The 23,727-nt window shown below is 38.2% G+C and overlaps 1 protein-coding gene across 1 annotated transcript in view; it reads right to left on the reverse strand.

The window, feature by feature from the left end:
- Nucleotides 1-23,727, reverse strand: part of CUL2 (cullin 2) — a 54,060-nt gene that overhangs the window by 21,518 nt on the left and 8,815 nt on the right. The window contains exons 6-15 of the mRNA XM_083379428.1: nucleotides 23,643-23,725; nucleotides 16,591-16,687; nucleotides 16,383-16,493; nucleotides 10,479-10,641; nucleotides 9,639-9,763; nucleotides 7,230-7,337; nucleotides 3,585-3,644; nucleotides 2,766-2,894; nucleotides 2,579-2,665; nucleotides 1,172-1,324 (exon numbers count right to left, since the gene is read on the reverse strand). Of these exons, the coding sequence (XP_083235554.1) occupies nucleotides 1,172-1,324; nucleotides 2,579-2,665; nucleotides 2,766-2,894; nucleotides 3,585-3,644; nucleotides 7,230-7,337; nucleotides 9,639-9,763; nucleotides 10,479-10,641; nucleotides 16,383-16,493; nucleotides 16,591-16,687; nucleotides 23,643-23,725 (1,116 nt within the window). The remainder of the gene's footprint in view (nucleotides 1-1,171; nucleotides 1,325-2,578; nucleotides 2,666-2,765; nucleotides 2,895-3,584; nucleotides 3,645-7,229; nucleotides 7,338-9,638; nucleotides 9,764-10,478; nucleotides 10,642-16,382; nucleotides 16,494-16,590; nucleotides 16,688-23,642; nucleotides 23,726-23,727) is intronic.

The raw sequence follows: 23,727 nt of genomic DNA on the forward strand, positions 1-23,727 counted from the left end.
ATCCACAGAAAGAAATTTAGGTACAAGTAGTCCTTGACTTACAAGCACAACTGAGTCCAAAATTTCTGTTGCTAAGCGAAACATTTGTTAAGTGAATTTGCCCCATTTTACAACTCTTTCTTGCCACGGTTGTTAAATAAACCACTGCAGTTATTAAGTCAGTGAGAGTTGTTAAGTGAATCTGGTTTCCCCGTTGATTTTGCTTATCAGAAGGTCACAAAAGGGGATTAGATGATTGTGGGACACTGCAACCATCACAAACATGAACCAGTTGTCTGAATTTTGATCATGTGACCATGGGGATGTTGTAACGGTCATAAATATGAAAAATGGCCATAAGTCACTTTTTCAAGGCTGTTGTAACTTTGAATGGTCACTAAATGAACTGTTGTTAAGTTGAAGACTTACCTGTACAAGATTACAAAATATTCAGGACTTACATTCAATGAACGTTTGCTCTGCATTGCATGTTACAAGCAAACTTAGGAAAATGTAATGTAATCAAAATGGGGGCCATACAAAAGCTACCAATCAATATTCATAGATACTGACAAAATGCCTTAGAAAAAAATAAACTGAAGACAAAGGAGAGAAAAAAACAGCCCTAAGATGATTTATTCTGTTCAGTGGCTATAAAAAGTTGAAGGCTGCCTATAACAGAGGTCATTAAGTGAATTCAGCTTTTCCCACTGACTTTCCTTACTGGAAGCAGGTTGGGAAGTTGTAAATTGGGCAAAAAAATATATATCCTGACGTCAGGACACTGAAGCTGTTGTAAAACACATGCTGGTTGCCAACCCTCCAAATTTTAATCACATGAGTTTGGTGACATTGTGACAGTCACAAGTGCAAGGACCAGTCATAAGTCACTTTTTTCAGTGCCATCATAACTTCAAACAAGCACTCAATGTATGCTCATAATTTGAAGACTAGCTCTATAAATGTGCTTTTCCTCCTCCCCTTTTTATTGTCATCAGAATTAAGGGGTGTGTGTGTGTGTGGGGGGAACTATCTAAGGCGTTTTCATAAACCATTTTCTAATCCTGTGTACCGATCGCTGCCTTCTCTCCATAATGTCTGAAAACCTCTAGCACTTGTTCTTGTGCCATCAACATTATACACAAAGTGTGGACACACACAAATGAAAACACACAAAGATACATTTCCTTACCTGAAGAACATATATCTGAAAACTAATTCCCAAATCTACGACGGTGTCTTGATTTTTTATGAAGTTGTTGAATTTGTTGTTAAGATCTGCACTAACACTCATGTCTGTATACATTCGATGGAGTTTGCTAGTGAACTCATATCCACAGGCTTGCTGTAAAACAAAAGAACACACACATGCCAAATTTGTAGCTTGACACTGACAAAGATGTAAGCATTAGGTGGATTAATAGCCTATAGCACCATAACAAATGTATTTGCTAGATGTATTTACCCAAAACGTAAATGTGTTAAAAGACAGGTGTTTTTGAAAGAAGCTACTTCTGTCTTATGGAGAATGAGGACCTTAGAAAAAATAGTATGGTATCAAACGTGATTCATTAAATATTCTACAAGTACAATTTATTTTAATCTTTAATAACAATAAATCTAACCATACAAACAAAAAGCTCTTATTTTTAAAAGTAAGAAGGCCATCTGAAAGCACTGCTGTATATCATACTGACATTGAATAAATTAAAAATGAAAAGCTACTACGGGGAGCCCAGCCCTTGGCTTAAGACCATAATGGAGCCTGTTCATTATAGTTGTAGGTTGTAACAATCATAAAGCAGGCCACCATGACTTTTTGTGGTGGTGGTCAAGCAATCTCTACAGTCATAAGCCCATTGTTTGTTGTGGGCCATTTTTGCCAAAAATAGCCATAAATGTGGTACGTTGCTAAAAGTCTGACATCCAGTCAAGTGACAACAGGGTTGGTCAAAACTGTTGTCAGAACTGAGTCGTAAGTAATTTGAGGGTAGGGCTGTCATAACCTGTATTCATGAAAGCTAACTAGAGGTACTCAACTGGAGAGTATCTATGTTATTGCACCGAATAATTAAACCACGAGCTTCTTTCTTCTCATGCCTCAAACCCTTTTTTATTGTTCTATAAGAAGAGAAATAAACACTAAGAAGAGCACAGCCAATCATCCCAGTTCACAGATTTAGATTCCTTCTGAAACTTTCATCTATTCTATTAGGTAGAACCAATTTACAGGAGACTCTGGTGATGTCTGTGTACTCTATTTAATAAAAGTTCTGTGAAGATCATCTCCTAGTTAACTGAAATGTTTTTTAGCACACAGCTTTAAATCAGGAAATCACTATTTTTCTAACTTACATAATCTTAGCACCACCTGCAGGTTCTTTTCTTAATATGCAATTTTCAGCTAGTTAATTCTCAGGGCAATTTTCTAGGTGGAAGACAACCAGAATCTATTAATTGTATTGAATAGCAGCCTGAATAAACACCTCACCATATTGTTAAAAATTGACTTGCAATCAGGTTAGTAACTGTTTATAACATGAATAAATTTAAGCACCAAGAAGAGCTGGGTTTATTGTACCGATAAACTAGTATTTACCTTTAATTTGTTAATCATAGCTTCTTCGGAGTCCATGGACATTGATAAACCATGTATAAGCCTTTTTGCCAACATTCTGGCATAGAACTATAGTTAAAAAAAGCAGAAGTTCAGATTTCCTTGCATAACAAAAGTATTTTCCAAGAGGAAAAATAAAAGTACAGTAATCTTCTGTATAATTGTTTACCTTTTGAAAAACATCTTTGTCATCAATGTACTTGAAAACTGTAATGAAGCTTGTAAGTTTGTCTTCCACTTCATTTTCTGTCATGCCTTTTGCTGATTTTTTTAGCAAATTGTCACAATATTTGGCCAACTCAAATTAAGGAACAAAAAGAATAGTCATTAAGGCAAAAACCAATCATAATGACAACTCACTAATGGTAAGCAACTGAAATGATGCAATCAGATGTAGCATAGTGAATAGATTATCTAAGTTAAAGGAAATTACATTTAATTTATTTATATATTTGTTCTTCAAACTTACATATCATTTCATTTGCAAAAAGATTGTAATCAGACCATAATACTTCCTGGAAAAGCCAAGTTTTAATAGCTTTACTAATTCCAGCAGGACTAGGGTTGGCCTGATCTCAAAAGGGATCTTTCCCATAGAAATGGGACAGTAATGGAAAAGACCTGGGTTGATGATCCCTTGTGGAAGCACTTTTTTTTAGAATAGGAACCTGAATAGATCCTCCATTTCAGGCCTTGTTGGATCAGTAGATACAGTTGGAAGCAGATAATTGTGAAGATACCGGATTCTGAGCTTTGTAGGACTTCAAAGTGACAACCAGAATTTGACCTGCACCCCCAAAGCCATCTCGTATTGCAGGCAACTCCTGCAAAACAACTGTCATCCAAACAAACTAAGCCATAGCCGTAACAATTCTGATCACCATTTTGGAAATTTTCATTATATGTTTGCTTGCAGAAAACCCTACAAAATATTATCTGGTATTCTCCACTTAAACTTAAGTGCATAAAACTAGTATTTGACACTTACCAGTTCAGGAGCTTTGCAGATAGACTTTGGTTCCCTATAGTTCACTACTGATGTTAAAGCCTATTTAGGAGCGCAAGAAAAATAACTTTTATAAGGTATGCAAACGTCATAGCATTGACCACACAAATGTAAACAATACCTCTGAGAATAAATTCCCAACTGCTCGCTGACTTGGGAGAACTGGGGTAACGCTGTGATTAGGGAAGTTGGATTATGAATAGAGAAATTCATCTTCAAGTTGATACTCTGAATCAATCACTATACCTCTCAGCCTACTCTCTTCCCCTCAAACCTCTATATTATAGTCTAGGATGGCAGAGACACCAACGTATTAATTCTTATTGAATTTTAACACCAAACATGTTTTCTGAAACTGACTTGTAAATACCATGTGCTGCATTACTTACAAAATTTTTAGTAAGATAAAACAGTGGACTAGATTATGAACTTTAATTATACCAGTGCATGGTGTAGGACGAGGATACATGATATCCCCTGGATTTATTATTATTTATTGAATTTCTATACCGCCCTTCTCCCAAAGGACTCAGGGCAGTGTAGAGGGCAATAAAATACAATGTACAAAAGTTAAAAGTAAAATTAAATTAATTTAGCCCTAACAATAAATAGTTAAAAATAAACCCAAACCCTTAGTCCAGGTCGGCCTGTTCAAACAACCAGGTCTTCAGATCACGGCAGAAAGAGCGAAGGTCGGGAGCCATCCGGAGCTCAACAGGCAATTGATTCCAAAGGGCTGACGCGCCCACAGAGAATGCTCTGCCCCTGGGGGCCACCAGCCGGCAGTCCCTGACCGATGGCACCCTGAGGAGGCCCTCTCTGTGGGAGCGCACAGGACGAAGGGAAGTTGATGCGGGCAGCAGGTGCTCCCGTAAGTAATTTAATGTCCTATGGTATGGACAAAATTGCAGGGGAAATAGAGGCTGCCCTTGTTTGGTACAGGAATACATGTATTTTTTGTATGCAGATGCTGCTGCATTACTGGCTGTGAAGCCAAATGATATGCACAACTGTTAGACAGATTGCACGGTAAAGAATATTGATCTGAAAATTAATATAAGAAGGGCAAGTTGGATTAGATGTCTGCATATAAATGAAGAAAAACTAAAGGAGGAATTTGTCGACATTAAGAGTATGTTTACTAAAAAATAGAGAAACAAATGGAGAAATATATGTATATTTATAATTTTGTCAATTGAAATTTTGAAACAAGAGTAATGGTGTCTTACTAAATTAAAAATGGCATGGTCACTAACTACTACTTTTGCCCTAGTGAAAATTACTATTTAACTGACAATTTGTAGGCAGAAAAAACTACACCAGCAACCAATGCTGCCCCCTTTCCTCTCAATAATTTGTTTAACTCAAAAATATGTTAATCTCTCTTAATTTAGATACCCTTTTCTGCCATGAAGCTGGATTGCTAATTGCCTAATGCAAAGAATCATCTTGATTGATCGAACTTGGAGATAACTTCCAAACCCCATTTAGCAAAACATCAATAGAATTGGGGCAAGGAAAGGGGAAAGTTTTTTTTAATAATAATATTATGCCTAAGAACTCAGTGGTAGTCTGTTCTTCCTACTTTGTGAGAGGTGCAACTGAGTCTATGTAACTCCTCTAAGCATTACTAAAGTAAAAGAAGTTGCAGAAATCATATGTCTATAATGATATCTGTTTCTTTTATAGGCCACTTTCGGTTGGCTGATGAAGCCACCTGGAATTTCCTTATCCCACGGTTCCTTAATCAGGGGTCATCTGTAAACCAGAGTGATAGCTACAAATAAGTGACTTCATTTCTATCCTGTGACCAGTTACAGCCTAATTGTTTCCTTATGGGCTGGAAAGTTTAACATTTATTGTTTCCTACATGGGAGTGCAGCTAAAATCTGCCCAACAGAGGATTTTAGTGACTTTAGCCAGGTAGCCAAGCTGTTCATGTGCTTGAAGTAGGTTTTATCTTCTTTTGTAGTGTGTGATTAAGTGGGAGTAAAAATAGCCCAGAGCAAATACATTCTTATTTAAGTATGAATCTGTTTCTAAGCCTTGTTCTTCCTTTTGAAAGCATAGCAATATATCCTTTGGTTTAAAAAAGAAATCATGTAATTGGGATGTCTGCTTTTACAAAAAAAAAAAAAACTTAGGTCACATTTCCTTCTTATGGACACCAAACAGGAAACAGGATGGAGAAGTTTTAAGAGATTGTAATGAATTGGTGTGTTTTTTTTCCCAAACTTTCAAGATGTGTGGATTTCAACTCCCAGAAATCTTCCAGACTCTGTATCCGTATATCTTAAAGTTTCCAGGTTTGAAAAATATTGTTGTACAGTATATGCTTGTAAGGAAGACTAGTTGTCAAAAAAAAAAAAGGAGGGGAGAATGGCAGCTTAATTCTTCCCACTCTCTAATCTTGAGTGGCAGCAGGGAACATCTGAGAAAGACGTAAAATGAAACTGAACACGGGGAGAATAGGTCAGGATATCTGCTTGATAAAAACAAAGAGAGCCAAGGGCAAGAGTGCTGCATAAAAGGAAAAGCGAGAGAACAAATAAAAAGGATTTGAATGGCAAATCAAGTATGTGAAGAAAGAGAGAACGAGTTGGGAATTTTGGGGGGGGGAAGGGAAGTCAGACACACATTGTGAACGGATGGAATTGAAGGGATTCCCAGAAGAGAGCTGTGAAAGGAACAAAGGAGACAGGGATGGAAGCTCCAAACGGGTGTCTCGGTGATGATAACACGACTGCTCCCTTCTCAAAAGAAACCACACCTTTCTGCCACCTGCAGGACATTCATGCAAGTTCCAGGAAAATACCCATTTGGACGAAAGGAGACAGGGACAGAACGTGACAACCTTCTTCTACTCTGTCAGAGCTACCTTAACTCAAACACTTGAGAGGTGCAGCAAGCACATCCATCCAAAGAACCTTTTCTGTCTCAGAATCCAATAGCTGCAAAGTATGGAGAGGTATGAAACAAGGAGGTTTTGCAAGGAAGGGGAAATTAAATGGAATTAAGTTTACTAAAGTATACTTCTTCCCTCCCCCTTTTTTTCTTATCTCACGATCTCAGTTTCTTTCTTTTTTCTATTTTGTTTAAATGCTTTTCCACGTTTTGCAAAACACTGCTTAACCTGAAAAGGATTAAGAATGGGAGGTGCATAAAATAAGCGACAGAAATCTAACTCACAATAATAAAGCCCCACACTTCACTGTTGCTGTTTAAGATTGCCATTCAATGGGCAAATTAATCATCTCCACAAATTAAGGACAGTCTCAAGGCTTCTTTTAAGATCCCATTCAAAAGAGAGGGATTTGGTATGAATAATCAAAATAGTCTATTTCAACTCAAGCTGAGGAATCAGTGGAGCTACCCAAAATAGTTTTCTTTGCAAAAATGTGAAAAGGGTTTTGATGCTGCTGCTTCTGATTTTTCTTAACAACCTCTTAGCCTTGCCAACCACTATAGCATTCCATAGTGGTTTTCTGTCAAAAGACTACCCAGGGAACCCTGCTTAGCTTCCAAATAGCATTAATTTCCATAAATTTGTTCTAAATCTGTTCACTTCTAGTTCGATCCCTATGTTCATCGCTACTTGCGTCTGTGCAGTATTTTCATTGGGCTCACCTTGTCAAGGGCACTCATAAAACGCTGGTCACCATTCAAAACAGTATTTATGAGCTGAACAAATTTACTGTGTACTTCCAATACTGATTCTACAAACTGAGTGGGCATCTGAAGACAAAAATCAAACAGAATAATAAAAACAGTTCTGTAACAATTCTTAGCAAAATAATTTTGCAAGAAGGAAAAACTAAGAACACTGTCTAAACTCATATCCTGTTAAAAGTATGAATCTGCAAAAGAATAATATAATTCTCAGAATATGTTTACTGTCATCAATTTACAATGCTATTAACCTAGGTTTCTTATTACACAGTACACTCCTGATGTTTTGGAAGTCAGCTCCGTCAATTCCCAGTTCACTGACCCTTCCAAGTTAAAATTCAATTCATCTGAACGGAAGGATGATGGTTATTATTGCTAAGAAACACTGCCAAAATTTGATAAATGGCTTGATCATTGTTAGTTCTTCATAGAAAAAGAACAAGCTCACTGGGCAATTCAAAATCAGTATTTTCTTGTGTTGGCAGATATATGAATACTAAGGGCCATTTAACAATCTTGGCGATTCCCAGAATTCAGGTTTAGCTAGTTGGGAGGCATATAATCTTGGGCAAGGCCATAACTATACTTACCCATGCTTGATACTTTTGTTTATAGTGTGTATTATATTTATAAGCAGCCTTCCAAATGTGATGGCCTACAGATTTAGGGCAGAGTGATTAAATATGGAAAATGGAGTCCTTGATATCTGAATTTTTTTGCTTTCAGATATTTCATTCATTAGCTAGGTAACGTCATCAGTGTGAGTAAGTGTGGGGTTTGCACCCTGTTTTTATATAATAGCTTGTCCTGCCTATGTTGGTGGAAGTATGGTTTTCACTTTGGTAGCTCCTTGATTAAGGTATTGTGATATAAGCTGTTTCAGTTAAGTGAGAGAAAAAAACTGACTAGATGAGCAAATTCTACTTTACTATAAAATTACCTTAACAGCATTTTGCAAGTCTGAAGGCATAAATTTTCCACCATCATTTTTAATCATCTGAATAATTAGGGCAAATCTTTCCTTCTTCTGATTGTTAATTCATTAGGGCAGACATGTCAAACTCGCGACGTCACGTGATATCGTGCGAGGTTTCGGAGTTGTTTTTTCCCCATTGCCGGCAATGGGGTAGGCACGGTTTCTTCATGACGCATCCGGCCCGCAGGCCAGCAGTTTGACACCCCTGTATTAGGGGCTCTTAAATCTCTTGTTTGTTTCCTAGGTGATCATCCACACATTCCATTACACATGCAGAAGCTTGAAAATAGAAAACAATACCCTAATCAAGGAATTACCAAGAAGAAAGCTATACTCTCACTAACACTGGCAGGGTAGGCTACTGTTAAAAGCAGGGACCAAACTCCACACTCACAAGCAATGGTGATGTTATCTTGTTGGGTAATGAAAGGTCTACAAGCAAACAACCAAGCTCAGAGAGCACCAAAGACTCCACAGCTCAACTCCGAGCTATAGATATTTTATTCTATAAAATGGAAAGTTTAACAATGCATTACACACATTACACACTGAGAAGGACTTTATTAAAGACCCAGGGTTAAAGATCCCCTGAGGTTGAGCTTGACTGTGGTTTAAATGCAGGTGTCTGTGCTGTTTTCTTGACCCCAACAGAGAAATAGTTTACTGTTACTTTCCTCTGCGATGTTCCTTCAATGTCTCAGTCTAATCTACAGCCTTGGGATTTCTTGGTTGCCTTTCATTCAAGTACTAGGTCCACGTTTTGCTTAGACTTTTTACCTCAGCCAATATTGAATGCCTGAGCTAAAGTACAGGTAGCTCTCAACCTACACATACTAACTGAGCCCAAAATTTCTGTTGCGAAGTGAGACAAGTATTAAGTGAGTTTTGCCCCATTTTATGATCTTTCTTGCCACACTTGCTAAATGAAGTTAACTTAGTAACAGAGTTGTTAAGTGAATCTGGCTTCCCCATTGACTATACTTGTCAGGTCTCAAAAGGTGATTGCATGACCATGGACATGCAACCATCATAAATATGGATCAGTTGCCAAGTATGTGAATTTTGATCACGACCATGGGAATGCTACAATGATTGCAAGTGTGAAAAACAGTCATAAGTCACTTTTTTAAGCGCTGCAATTTTGAATGATCACTAAATGAATGGTTGTGAGTCAAGGACTTGCTGTACTTACTCAAATCTACTGTAAATCATTCAAGGCCAATAAAATGCTAATTTACTCATTTTTTTCTATAATGAAATTAGCAATATGGTCTATCAGATTACCAAACTACAAAAACTTATGATAAACCAAACAAACTTAGAGTCACTAGCAACATCTTTTTATTTTGATGTATCAAATCATTTTCTTCTCCTGAAGAAGAGAAACTTACATTTTCCTGAGAAAGATTGCTGGTTGCTCTAAGGCCCTCATCATGGATATGGTTTTGTAGTTCCTGAATCATATGAGGTAAGCCACTTGGCACAGCATGAAGCAGCGTGTACATATTCGCCATATCTGCATAAAGAAAGAACTTGATTTTCAGGATAGGCAATTTTAAAAAAAACATTACTCTCAAATGCCAATATATAAAAAGCATGATGGCTTTGGAAACCATCTTTCCTTCCTAAGACACTAAAAGGAGAGAGTGAGAATGTGTGGTGACCTTTGAACCCCACTTATGTCAGGAAACCTGCTTTATAAGATCACACTGTATGGACTGTTGCTGACCTATGCCATTGGGTAAACAAACTAGAAGCACCGGTGATGCAGTGGTTACAACTATTGTAAGCTAACTTTGCCCACAGCCAGGAGTTCGATCCTGACTGGCTCGAGGTTGGCTCAGCCTTCCATCCTCCCGAGGTGGTTAAAATGAAGACGTAGACTGTTGGGGCACTATGCTGACTCTGCAAACCACTCACAGAGTGCTGTAAAGCACGATGGAGTGGTACATAAGTCTAAATGCAATTGCTATACTACTTAAGCATTGGATATGACAGAAGGCTGAATTATAAATTAGCTTTAAACCAGGTCTAATAAAAGGAATAGGGAGATATCCTTACACCTTCTATGAAACTCTTGGCTCTAATCCACACTTACTCCCTGTGTTAAGTAGCTTCAGAGAGTAATGGCCATTGTTCTTATGCCTGATTCACTTTGGTTAGAAGGAAAAATACTCTTGAACACATATTTTAATATGTATTCAAACTTTTATCCCACAGGACCATTTTACCATTTCTCTTCTCTTGTCTGATGATGTTATGACATTCTGCGTGAAGAAATTGTAAGTGGTCTGCTACCATTCGCTGTTGGCATTCATTAATTACTTTGCCGTAGGAACTGGGGTGTAGATACTTTCGACATCTTACTTCTTCATCTTTTAGCCTACATAAAACCTAAAAATAATTTTCCACATTAGGAACACAATCAAATAGTAAGAGCCTAAAAGTAAAAGGAAGTATATATTTTCAAGTTATCACAGCCAATTCAGGACCGAGGCAAATATAAAAAGTGCATTTTTCAAACTACATACTCTAAAAGAGGCTAATCACATTATTTGTGATGATATTACGCAATAACAAAGAGAAAACATTTTAGAAAAAAAAAGTGGAAAAATGGGTTAGGGTGAACTGTGGTGCCAAGGAAGAGACTTCTAAGAATTTAAGAAAGAACGAGAACACTGATAAAATTGTAATGGAACTTTTGCAAACAAATATTCTTAAGATTCCCCTTCATGGATTACTGCCTTGTCGTGGCGAAGGGGCTTGCGTAATTCAATGAAGCTATGAGCTATGCCGTGCAGGGCCACCCAAGACGGACAGGTCATAGCCGAGAGTTCTGACAAAACGTGATCCACTGGAGAAGGAAATGGCAACCCACTCCAGTATCTTTGCCATGAAAACCCTATGGACAGTACCAAAAGGCAAAACGATATGACGCTGGAAGATGAGCCCCTCAGGTCGGAAGGCGTCCAATATGCTACTGGGGAAGAGCAGAGGGCTAGTACTAGTAGCGCCAGAAAGAATGAAGCGACTGGGCCAAAGCCGAAAGGACGCTCAGCTGTGGATGTGTCTGGTGGTGAAAGGAAAGTCCGATGCTGTAAAGATTTTTTCTCCATAGGAACCTGGAATGTAAGATCCATGAATCAAGGAAAGCTGGACGTGGTCAAACAAGAGATGACAAGACTGAACATCGACATCTTAGGTATCAGCGAACTAAAATGGACAGGAATGGGTGAATTTAATTCAGATGACCATCAGATATACTACTGCGGACAAGAATCCCTCAGAAGAAATGGAGTAGCCTTCATAGTCAATAAAAGAGTAGGAAAAGCAATACTGGGATACAATCCTCAAAATGACAGAATGATCTCAGTTCGAATCCAAGGCAAACCATTCAATATCACAGTAGTCAAAGTCTATGCCCCAACCACCAGTGCTGAAGAGGATGAAATTGACCGGTTCTACGAAGCCCTACAGCACCTTATAGAACTAACACCAAAAAATGATGTCCTTATCATCATGGGGGATTGGAATGCTAAAGTAGGAAGCCAAAAGATAACTGGAATAACAGGCAAGTTTGGCCTTGGAGTACAAAATGAAGCAGGGCACAGGCTGATAGAATTTTGTCAAGAGAATACGATGGTCATAGCAAACACTCTTTTCCAACAACCCAAGAGACGGCTCTACACATGGACATCACCAGACGGTCAACACAGAAATCAGATTGACTATATGCTCTGCAGCCAAAGATGGAGAAGCTCTATACAGTCAGTAAAAACAAGACCAGGAGCTGACTGTGGCTCAGACCATGAGCTTCTCCTTGCAAAGTTTAGGCTTAAACTGAAGAAAGTAGGGAAAAGCACTAGGCCACTCAGGTATGAATTAAATCATATCCCTGTTGAATATACAGTAGAGGTGACAAATAGATTTAAGGAATTAGATCTGATAGACAGAGTGCCTGAAGAATTATGGATGGAGGTTCGTGACATTGTACAACAGGTAGCAACCAAAACCATCCCAAAGAAAAAGAAATGCAAGAAAGCAAAATGGCTGTCTGAGGAAGCTTTGCAAATAGCTGAGGAAAGGAGGGAAGCGAAAGGCAAGGGAGAAAAACATAGATATGCCCAATTGAATGCAGAATTCCAGAGAATAGCTAGAAGAGATAAGAATGCCTTCTTAAATGAACAGTGCAAAGAAATAGAAGAAAACAATAGAATAGGGAGGACCAGAGATCTTTTCAAGAAAATTGGAGAGATGAAGGGAACGTTTCATGCAAAAATGGGCACGATAAAGGACCAAAATGGCAGGGACCTAACAGAGGCAGAAGAGATTAAGAAGAGGTGGCAAAATTACACAGAAGAACTATACAAGAATGAGCTTAACGTCCCTGATAATCACAATGAGGTGGTCACTGACCTCGAGCCAGACATCCTAGAATGTGAAGTGAAGTGGGCCTTAGAAAAGCTGAGCAACAACAAAGCTAGTGGAGGTGACAGTATTCCAGCTGAGCTATTCAAAATCTTAAAAGATGATGCAGTAAAAGTGCTACACTCAATTTGCCAGCAAATTTGGAAAACTCAACAGTGGCCACAGGATTGGAAAAGATCAGTTTACATTCCAATTCCAAAGAAAGGCAGTGCCAAAGAATGTTCAAACTATCGCACCATTGCACTCATTTCTCATGCTAGTAAAGTCATGCTTAAAATCCTACAAGCTAGACTTCAGCAGTATGTGGATCGAGAACTACCAGAAGTACAGGCAGGATTTCGAAGAGGCAGAGGAACTAGAGATCAAATTGCCAACATACGCTGGATCATGGAGAAAGCTAGGGAGTTCCAGAAAAACATCTACTTCTGCTTCATTGACTATGCTAAAGCCTTTGATTGTGTGGATCATAACAAACTGTGGCAAGTTCTTAAAGAGATGGGAGTACCAGACCATCTTATTTGTCTCTTGAGAAACCTATATGCGGGTCAAGAAGCAACAGTGAGAACTGGACACGGAACCACTGATTGGTTCAAAATAGGGAAAGGACTCCGGCAAGGCTGTATACTGTCGCCTTGCCTATTTAACTTATATGCAGAGCACATCATGAGAAAGGCAGGGCTAGATGAATCAAAAGTTGGAATTAAGATTGCCGGAAGAAATATCAACAACCTAAGATACGCAGATGATACCACTCTAATGGCAGAAAGTGAAGAAGAACTAAAGAGCCTCTTGTTGCAGGTGAAGAAGGAGAGTGCAAAACTTGGGTTGAAACTTAACATTAAGAAAACCAAGATCATGGCATCTGGCCCTCTCAATTCCTGGCAAATAGATGGGGAAGAAATGGAAGTAGTGACAGATTTTATTTTCCTGGGCTCCAAGATCACTGCAGATGGGGACTGTAGCCAAGAAATTAAAAGACGCTTGCTCCTTGGGAGGAAAGCCATGGCAAATCTAGACAGCACACTAAAAAGCAGAGACATCACCCTGTCAACAAAAGTGCGTATAGTCAAGGCTATGGTCTTCCCAGTTGCAATGTATGGCAGTGAAAGTTGGACCATAAGAAAGGCTGAGCGCCAAAGAATTGAGGCCTTTGAACTCTGGTGCTGGAGAAGACTCCTGCGAGTCCCTTGGACTGCAAGGCGATCAAACCGGTCAGTCCTAGAGGAGATCAATCCTGACTGCTCTTTAGAAGGCCAGATCCTGAAGCTGAAACTCAAATACTTTGGCCACCTAATGAGAAGGAAGGACTCACTGGAGAAGAGCCTAATGCTGGGAAAGATCGAGGGCAATAGAAGAAGGGGACGACAGAGAATGAGGTGGCTGGATGGAGTCACTGAAGCAGTAGGCGTGAGCTTAAATGGACTCCAGAAGATGGTAGAGGACAGGAAGGCCTGGAGGAATGTTGTCCATAGGGTCGCGATGGGTCGGACACGACTTCGCAGCTAACAACAACAAAAATTCTTAAGATTTCAATCTCAAAATATTTATCAGGACTGTCTCCTATGAAGGTCCCTTAGAGACTTGTTTTCTGGCTTGTTTCCTTAACAATCAAGGAAATAAAGCAGGATGATCCTATATCCTATCTAATATTAGTTATTCTGGCTAGTATCAACTATAATTCCTGTCTACATTTGATTAATGCTTCATACCCATAGCATCATTCTGAACATTTACACTTTATTGTTTTATTTAAAAAAATATACAGTGATCAAGTGATCACTGTAACAAAAGTGGAAGTGAACAAGTAACAAAATATCTGTAAATAAATATGTATCAGAATAATAACAAGTAGTATAGAGTGAGCCCTAGTCACCTCCTATATGGATTACTGTGATGCATGGGCTGCCTTTGAAGAGTATTCGGAAGCTTCATCTGGTATGGGTATGGCACAGTTATTTGTGCACTTAGATTGTTACACCTCTGCTCCTCGAGTTGCACTGACTTCATTTCAAGATGTTAGTAAAGACCTAAAATGCTCCATGTGGCATGGGGCCAGGTTATCTGAGGGACCACCTTTCCCCAATTACATCTACCTATTACATCAGATCCAGGGATGTCATAAGTCCTGTCCATGAAGAATGTGGGACTTGGTGGGACTCAGAAGGAGACCTTTTCTGCTGCAGTACCTGTCCATTGGAACAAAATCCCCCCACTGAGGTGAGACTGACTCCAATCTAGCTGGTTTCCAGAAAAGCCGGAAGACATAGCTTTGCCTGGGGATGCAGTGATATTGGTAGAGAACCTGCTAAGTGGTTATGTTGTAAGGAAAATGAATTTAAACAAATAAATGAATAAAGCAAATATACAAGTCAGTAATAGCGACTAAAAAGTAGACAATCAAATAAAATGTTTGGCACAACACCAATTCAAATAATCTATTATCAAAGGGCTACCTAAAACTATATAAATTTAAGGGTGCAAAAGGTGAGCTTACCAAGAAAAAGGAAAGAAAAACTATTGAAAAGGCCACAGAATGGTTCAAAACTAGGGAACAGGTACTCGCTTGAATGAAGTATATGGTATTTGCAAACTGAATGCCTTTTATTTCTTTAAGCATCTTATTCTATCTAATTTAGGTAGTTGATTTATGACACAGACCACATCACAAATAGAGTAATTATATAACCTGACTACAGCTCAAAAAATTAAAAAGATTATAGTGCTTTTTGGAAATAAGAGCAAATGCTTCTTCTGATTTAGCCTGCACCTGACTTTGGATATATAGAAAATCCTCACTTACTGACCACTCATTTAGCAACCATTCAAAGTTACAACAGCGTTGAAAAATGAGACTTCAACTGGTCCTTGAAGTTCTGGTCATTGCAGCATCTTTACAGAAATGTGATTGGCAATTTTGGTGGTTGGCAACCAACAAACATTTACAACAGTTGCAGGTTACAAGATCTCCGTTTATGGCCTTCACAGCCATTTCCAGTGAAGTCAGTAGGTAAACTGGCAGAAAGTCGCAAATCAGTCACCCACGCTTAATGAGCCATAATGATTTGCCTTGGTGGAGCAGTGGGCTAATGCCTCCTTAAGTAACACCAGCTGCCTGCAATTAGTGCAGGTTCGCGTCCCACCAGGCTCAAGGTTGACTCAGCCTTCCATCCTTCCGAGGTAGGTAAAATGAGGACCCAGATTGTTGGGGGCAATAAGCTGACTTTGTAAAAATGCCGCTGGGGGGGGGGGGCGAAAGCCCTAATAAGCAGGCATATACATAGAATGAAGGCTATTGCTAAGCACATTGATTTGTGCTTTAAATTGTAAGCCACCCTGAGTTTTCGGAGAAGGGCGGGATATAAATGGGATTAAAATTAAATTAAATTAAAATTAATGACTGCAATCAGAAGTGAGGTTGTTTCATTGTGCAACATCACACTTAATAACCATGCTGTTTAGCAATGGAGTTGCCGGTCCCCATTGTAATTACTAAGTGAAGACTATCTGTAGGTGTATGAATCAGCTGAAAATACATTTCAGATGCACCATGAGGCCTTACGTTAGCAAAAGGGAATTTTGATTCCTCCCCCCCCCAGCCACCAACCCTTGTGACACCAGTGACTCTGATACAACTGCTCCTGAAATTCTTGTTGGAAAGCAGCATGTTCCAAAATACACAGAATAAAAAGTACATGTGATCACCTTACCTTTTCCATATACTGTGAGCAGTTTGATTCTTGCATTAAATTTGAAGCTTCTTGTTTATAATATTCCCCCGTTTCATTCAGAAAAGGACACTCAAAAATTTCCTGATAAAACTAAATTGAGAAAGTCGGATCAAGCCCAAAAAAAGACAAGAAATGGAAAAAAATGTTTGTCACTGTTTCCCATGACAGAAATAAAACTACTTTTTACCTTCAGAGGGAATTTTTTCTTATACTGTTCAACATGAACAAAGGAGTTAATAACCCCATGGATTACTTTCTGATTTGGATCTTCTCCACAACGATCACTGAAAGATGGAAAAATAAAACTCTCAGAATTCATACTGTTCATATACTGTTAAACCAACTTCCTAAATTCCCAATCAGCATGCTGGCTGGGGAATTCTGGGAGTTTTAAGTCTACACAGCTCAAAGATGCTGAGATTGATAAACACTGGTCTGAACTCTAAAATCAACTAACAATAATAAAGCTGTTGTTCACAGAGATAACAGTTTCCTTTTAATGCTGAAGCATATTACACTCTGGAATATAGTCTTCAAAAAATCAGTATGTTTATATAAAAGACCCTGAGAAAATTGGTACTTATTTTGAGGATGGAGGAATCTCACCAAATTTCTTCTCTACATGTTATAGTAGTAGAAAAATAGTGGTAAGTAGTTAATGTTCAAAGAAGGAGAATTGTTTGAAGTATTTATGTCAAAAGTGATCAACCAAGGTAATATTTAGAGTCTCTGATAATAAAACCATACCGGGGGAAAGAGAAACTTTTTTTATTCTTAGAGTATTCACCATATGAGCATTAAGTTTGGAGATAGGAGGAATTTGAGTCCAAAGGATGCACAGCTCATCCCAGCTCACCATCTTAAAGTCCTCTCCAAAATCATCATCATCATCATCATCATCATCAACAACAACAACGACAGCAGCAACAACAAGAATAATCCTAGAAACTCCTAGTGACCAAGATCAGAGCATTTTCTTCAATTCAGATGTGTTATTTAGCAATGCTTTTCAACATTGGGTAATTAAAAATTACAGCTATCTTTGAATAGAAACAAGGAAGATGGAATCAAGATTAGTTTTTCTATTGAGCAACTGTGCTACATTTCGGATTCCGTTTAGAACATGTCATTCACAAAATGAGTGAATGTGAATGTAGTACCTGCCTGTGATTTACTAAAGCAACTACATCGCTTTCCAGAATACTGTAACTGCTACAGGAAGCTTCCATTTCACCATCCTGGAACCAGATACAGCTACTTTAATGAATTGCAGACCGATGCTTAGTTTTGTTCCTGTGCTTTCAAACAAAATTGAAGCATAGCAGAATGCTGATGAAGTCCAAATATCTGCAATTCTTTTTAGAACAATTGCTTAAATTGTTAGAAATTATGATGCACACTTTTAGGAGAGATGAACTCTTGTTTCACTTATAGCTAGGATTTGGCCAAGGAAGTAAAAATGAAAAATGTTTGTTTCTTTAATTCATCTGCAGTTTAGTAAAGGTAAAGGTAAAGGTTCCCCCGCACATGTGTGCTAGTCGTTTCCAACTCTAGGGGCCGGTGCTCATCTCCGTTTCAAAGCCGAAGAGCCAGCGCTTGTCCAAGGACGTCTCCGTGGTCATGTGGCCGGCATGACTGGACGCCAAAGGCGCACGGAACGCTGTTACCTTCCCACCGGAGTGGTCCCTATTTTTCTACTTGCATTTTTATGTGCTTTCGAACTGCTAGGTTGGCAGAAGCTGGGACAAGTAACAGGCGCTCACTCTGTTACGCAGCACTCGGGATTCGACCCGCCAAACTGCCGACCTTCTGATCGACAAGCTCAGCGTCCTAACCCACTGAGCCACCGCGTCCCTTAGCAGTTTAGTAACAGTCTAATTAAAACTTCTGACAGTCTCTTCTTAGGTAAGGATAAGGAGTGATTTTATTTTCTTATTAAATAAACAACTGGCATAGAGGATGTTTGGCAATGATACATTATTGGGTAACATCCTGAGTTTTCCCCTTCTGAAATGATTTTTGGAGAAGGTAAAAAAAAGAAAAGAAGAATACCCTAAGAAAGAGGAGAAAGATCCATCAATACTTTTCAAGTTTTCACTTTTGTGTCAAATAGTCAGTCAAATAGATTGAAATTAAAATAGTTACAATCACTATTATCTGAGGCAATAAAGAGGGCATTTCAGCAGATAAAGAGTTAAGGGAAAAGCTATTTCATCCATCAAAATATTCCTCTGTTAAACATAGGCAGGAAAGAAAGGATTACTTTGATATTTAACAACTACAACTCACACTATACTGTTCTTTAAACCAAGCAGATTAAAATCTGGAATCAATGTTGCTACTGCAGCAGATATCTTCTAGATATAACTGAGTGAAAATAAGATATGAAATTGTAATAATAAATAGATAGCATGTTGACCTTTTCTCAGATTCAGGGGTGGGGGGGGAACATGATTTTCAAAGGGCAACAAATAAACAAACAAATCGTCAGGGATTTATGATCTAGACGTGAACTTGCTTTGGGCTTACATAACAAGTATGCCAGCAGATTAACTTCAAAACTATTTCAGCTAATTCAACTTCAATTATTTCATATTGACCGTTCAAAGGTCAATTTAAAAACCATACTCTTTTCTTTGTTCTTTGCTGTTGTTCATTTGCTAAGCCATGTCTGATTCTTCACGATCCCATGGACCATAGCATGCCAGCCCCCCCACATCCTCCATTGTCTCCTAAATTTGCCCAAACCCATGCCTACTGCATCAATGACACTAACCACCTCACCCTCTGCCGTCACCTTCTCCTTTTGCCTTCAATGTTCTTTTCTTACTCAACGTATTTACTGCAAATTTACTCTTTACTACAATTATTCCTCATCTCATTTATTCTATCTTACTATCTACCACAGCACTGACTGAACACAAGCTTTTGACATACTGATTTGTAGGCAAATAACTAACTACTCATGAATTGATCATATTTAGCCCAGAAAAGTTTAATGCTGGGGAGTCATGACCAATTTTACTTCCTTTCTATCTCCTTTCAGGCTTTCACTAATTCAATGATGTCAAATAAAGCTGAAGCTGAATAATGTGCCATTGAATATTTGGCTCCAAATATTAATACTACCCAATATTTCCACATGAAATCATCTAAACTCACCCGAGTTAGAATGTTATTTAACTTGATTCTGATAACTTATAGAATTAAGTTCTGAACTCAATGCAAATCTGAATTTTCTACAAATCAATGCCTTTGGAGATTTAGACTCAGTTGTGTATGAATCTCTTTCATCATCTAGGATGTCTTTTTCTTTGTTATCAACATATAACTAAAATGATATGTTCAGCATACTCAAGATAGATTACATTCGAATATTTTACTTTTCTCAGATATTGTGAGTGGAAGAGCATGAGGCATAGTGCAGTTGCTGAGCATGCAAAGTTCTACTACAATCTTTTAAATATGATTTTACTATTTCCACTAGTAACACGTTCATGAAGGTAGATCAACAGATAGATCAAAACCAATCAACCACTAAATACGATAGCGGTTTATACCAGCAGCAACAAAAAACATAAAAGATAAATAAAAGAGGTTAGAAAGGACCAGACACCAGATAAACAGTCTCTTGCAAGCTACACACACAGAAAAAAAGGATATACCATAGATTCCGGCGTATAAGACTACTTTTTAACCCATGAAAATCTTCTCAAAAGTCAGGGGTCATCTTATACGCGGGTGCTGAAACTTTAGGGACAGGGCTGTCTGGAAAACCTGGAGCGGATCTTCCATTTAGTCTGCGCAGGGAAAGCGGGACCAATTGGAGTAGAAGCTGCAGTCTGTGATTTTTTACAGGCTGGGGTCTGGGCTTTTTTCCTTCTAAAGTTGAAGAGCAGCTGTAGGCAGGTGGGAAATGCAAGAGCAACTTGAAAGGCAGGTGGGGAATGCGTAGCAGAGCAGCAGCTTAGCTCTAAGGACACATTTGACTCAGGAACTGGGCGGGCTGGCTGGAAAACCTGGAGCGGATCTCCCATTTGGTCTTTTTTTTTAATCCCATTTATATCCCACCCTTCTCCGAAGACTCAGGGCGGCTTACAATTTAAAGCACAAATCAATGTGCTTAGCAATAGCCTTCATTCTATGTATATGCCTGCTTATTGGGGCTTTTGCCCCCCCCCAAGCGGCATTATTACAAAGTCAGCTTATTGCTCCCAACAATCTGAGTCCTCATTTTACCTACCTCGGAAGGATGGAAGGCTGACTCAACCTTGAGCCTGGTGGGATGAGAACCTGCACTAATTGCAGGCAGCTGGGGTTACTTAAGGCTCTGCGCAGGGAAAGCTTTAGAGTGAATTAGGAAAAGTGAAAAAGTGAATTAGGAAAATAGGAAAAGGGTTGCTGGAATTGGGTACGTGTAGTTTACAAAGAGAGGGGTGAGGGGTGACACGATAGCAGTGATCCAATATCTCAGGGGCTGCCACAAAGAAGAGGGAGCCAAGCTATTCTCCAAAGCACCTGAAAGCAGGACAAGAAGCAATGGATGGAAACTAGTCAAGGAGAGAAGCAACCTAGAACTAAGGAGAAACTTCCTGACAGTTAGAACAATTAACCAGTGGAACAACCTGCCTCCAGAAGTGGTGAATGCTCCAACACTGGAAGTTTTTAAGAAGAGACTGGACAGCCATTTGTCTGAAATGGTATAGGGTTTCCTGCCTTAGCAGGGGGTTGGACTAGATGACCTCCAAGGTCCCTTCCAACTTATTATTATTATTACTATTATTATTATTATTATTATTATTATTATTATTATTATTATTATTATTAATCCACTTGCACTGTTTTATGTTTACATGTTTGTTGACAAACAGCCTTATGTTTATAAGTGACAGTTTTCCTACTAAGTACCTGCATGTCATAAGCATTTGAATTAAAATTACCATATTAAAATCAAATCTGATGTTTTTTAATTTTTATTTGGTGTGCGTTGGAAGAGGGGTAGTCTTATACGGCGAGTATAGCCCAAACCCTATCATTTAACAGGAAATGTAGGGGGTCGTCTTATACGCCCAGTCGTCTTATACGCCGGAAAATACGGTAAAATATCCTATTATATTCCTATATAAAAGGAATACATATAGATACACACACACACGTGTGTGTGTGTGTGTGTAAATTATTCAAATTGCTAATAAAGAATTAGGGAGGCTGAGATGGCCATTTCGAACTTATTTTGTTCTCATCAGTCAGTCATACCCTTTATCTGAGATTCGATAAAGAGAGAAAGAAGCTGTGGCTCAGGGAGTTAAAACAACTGCCTAATATATAATCAGCCCAGGTTCGAATCTCAGATAAAGGGTATGACTGACTGATGAGAACAAAATAAGTTCAAAATGGCCATCTCAGCCTCCCTGAATCTTTATTAGCAATTTGAATAATTTACACAAATAATGAGCTGTCATAAGTTGACTATATGCTGTGGATAGCCTTGGGTTAGGCAAAACAGGAAAGAAAGAGTTAATTAGCAAGGTGTATTCAAGCCTTGACAGGGACAAATCTTTATTTCCTGTTTTGGCCTAACCGAAGGCCATCCACAGGCAGTAGTCACAACAGTGACAGCTCATATTTGTGTAAAGGAAACCGATATTCTTTGTTAGCAAGCCAAAAATTTACACAAATATGAGCTGCCACTGCTGTGGCTACTGCCTGTAGATGGCCTTGGGCTAGACTGAAACAGGAAATAAGATTTGTCCCATGTCTGGGACTAAGCAAGTATATTCTGAATGCTTAACAAACATTTAACACACACACACACACACACACACGTCTGGGACTAAGCAAGTATATTCTGAATGCCTAACAAATATTTAACACACACACACACACACACACACATATATATATATAAATTTTTAGATTGCTAACAAAGAATTAAAGGGAGATTTGTCCCATGTTTGGGGCCTAGCAAGATAATCTAAATAAGTTAACAAGCATTTAACACACACACACACACACACACACACACATATATATATATATATATATATATATATATATATGTATGTATGTATGTATGTATGTATGTAATGTATGTATATGTATGTATATATATATATATATATATATGTATGTATGTATGTATGTATGTATGTATATATATATATATATACACACACATATATTTCTCTTTTTGAGGTAGGAGAGGCAAGAAAGAGAAAGAGACAGACAGAGGATGGAGATGGATGGATAGCTTCTTCTTCCTCAAAGTACCTAAAATAATTATTTTTCACAAAAAGTGTACATATATATATATTTGAATAAGCAGGCATTAAAAAACCCCTGAAATCTGCCTGAAATTTGATACCAAGGATACTGGGCTTTTTACTCTTATGTATTTATGTATATATAATACTGAATATAACCCAGGCCATAAATAAACATACTGACATCCTAAAATAAAATAATAATTAAACTTTAATTTAACGTGTTTCATCAACAAATTCTATAAACAAGATATTACAACTTAATGTCAGCACACATTCAAACAGTCTGTTGTAAATCGCCAGGAGTCACTTTTGTTGAATTCAGTGGTATATAATTACAATAAATCAATAATCAGATGGCCTAACTTGACTTTTCTATACATTTGCTAATAAGCTATAGAATATGCAAGGTTTTTATATTGCTGACACTCAAAGCCTTACCCTGAAACAAGGCTGACTGACAGAAGTAGCTGAAGCTTGTACTGCTGATCAGTTCTGTAACACATTCAGAATTTCAGAAAGGAATCTAATCTGGGGTCAGTTCTTTTTTTTAAAAGAAAAACATTTATACAATACTCTATAATGCCCAATTTAAAATAATTTTAAAATCACAAGAGCTATTTAGTAATGGAATTATTTAAATGTTCTACGCCAGTTACAAAAAAAGATGGATCTCAAGGTTCCAACATTAACTAGCAGAGTAAGAATGGTTCTGACACTTCAATAGCTTTCATTTACTAGGAGAACACATGTCTTGATTTTAGAGCTGAAAACACTTGCTTTATTTGGGCATCCTGGCAAATACTTGTAGTGAAAAGGTGGCTGCAATTATTACAATAAAAATATACAAACAGCCTCGTATATCACATAGTTTGCATAAAATACAATTCTCATAGTATAATAAAGGCATATGCATTCAAACAAGCTATTCTACATAATACATTTTTGTTTTTTGTTTTTTAAAAAAAGCACTCACTTTTTAATTTCACGGAGCAACATTCGAATGAGAACAGCCTGCAAGGGCTCAATCATTAATCTCTTCCACATATCAAGTGCTAGCT

The sequence above is a fragment of the Vipera ursinii genome (genome assembly GCF_947247035.1).
Source record: "Vipera ursinii genome assembly, chromosome: Z".
Lineage (NCBI taxonomy): Eukaryota > Metazoa > Chordata > Lepidosauria > Squamata > Viperidae > Vipera > Vipera ursinii.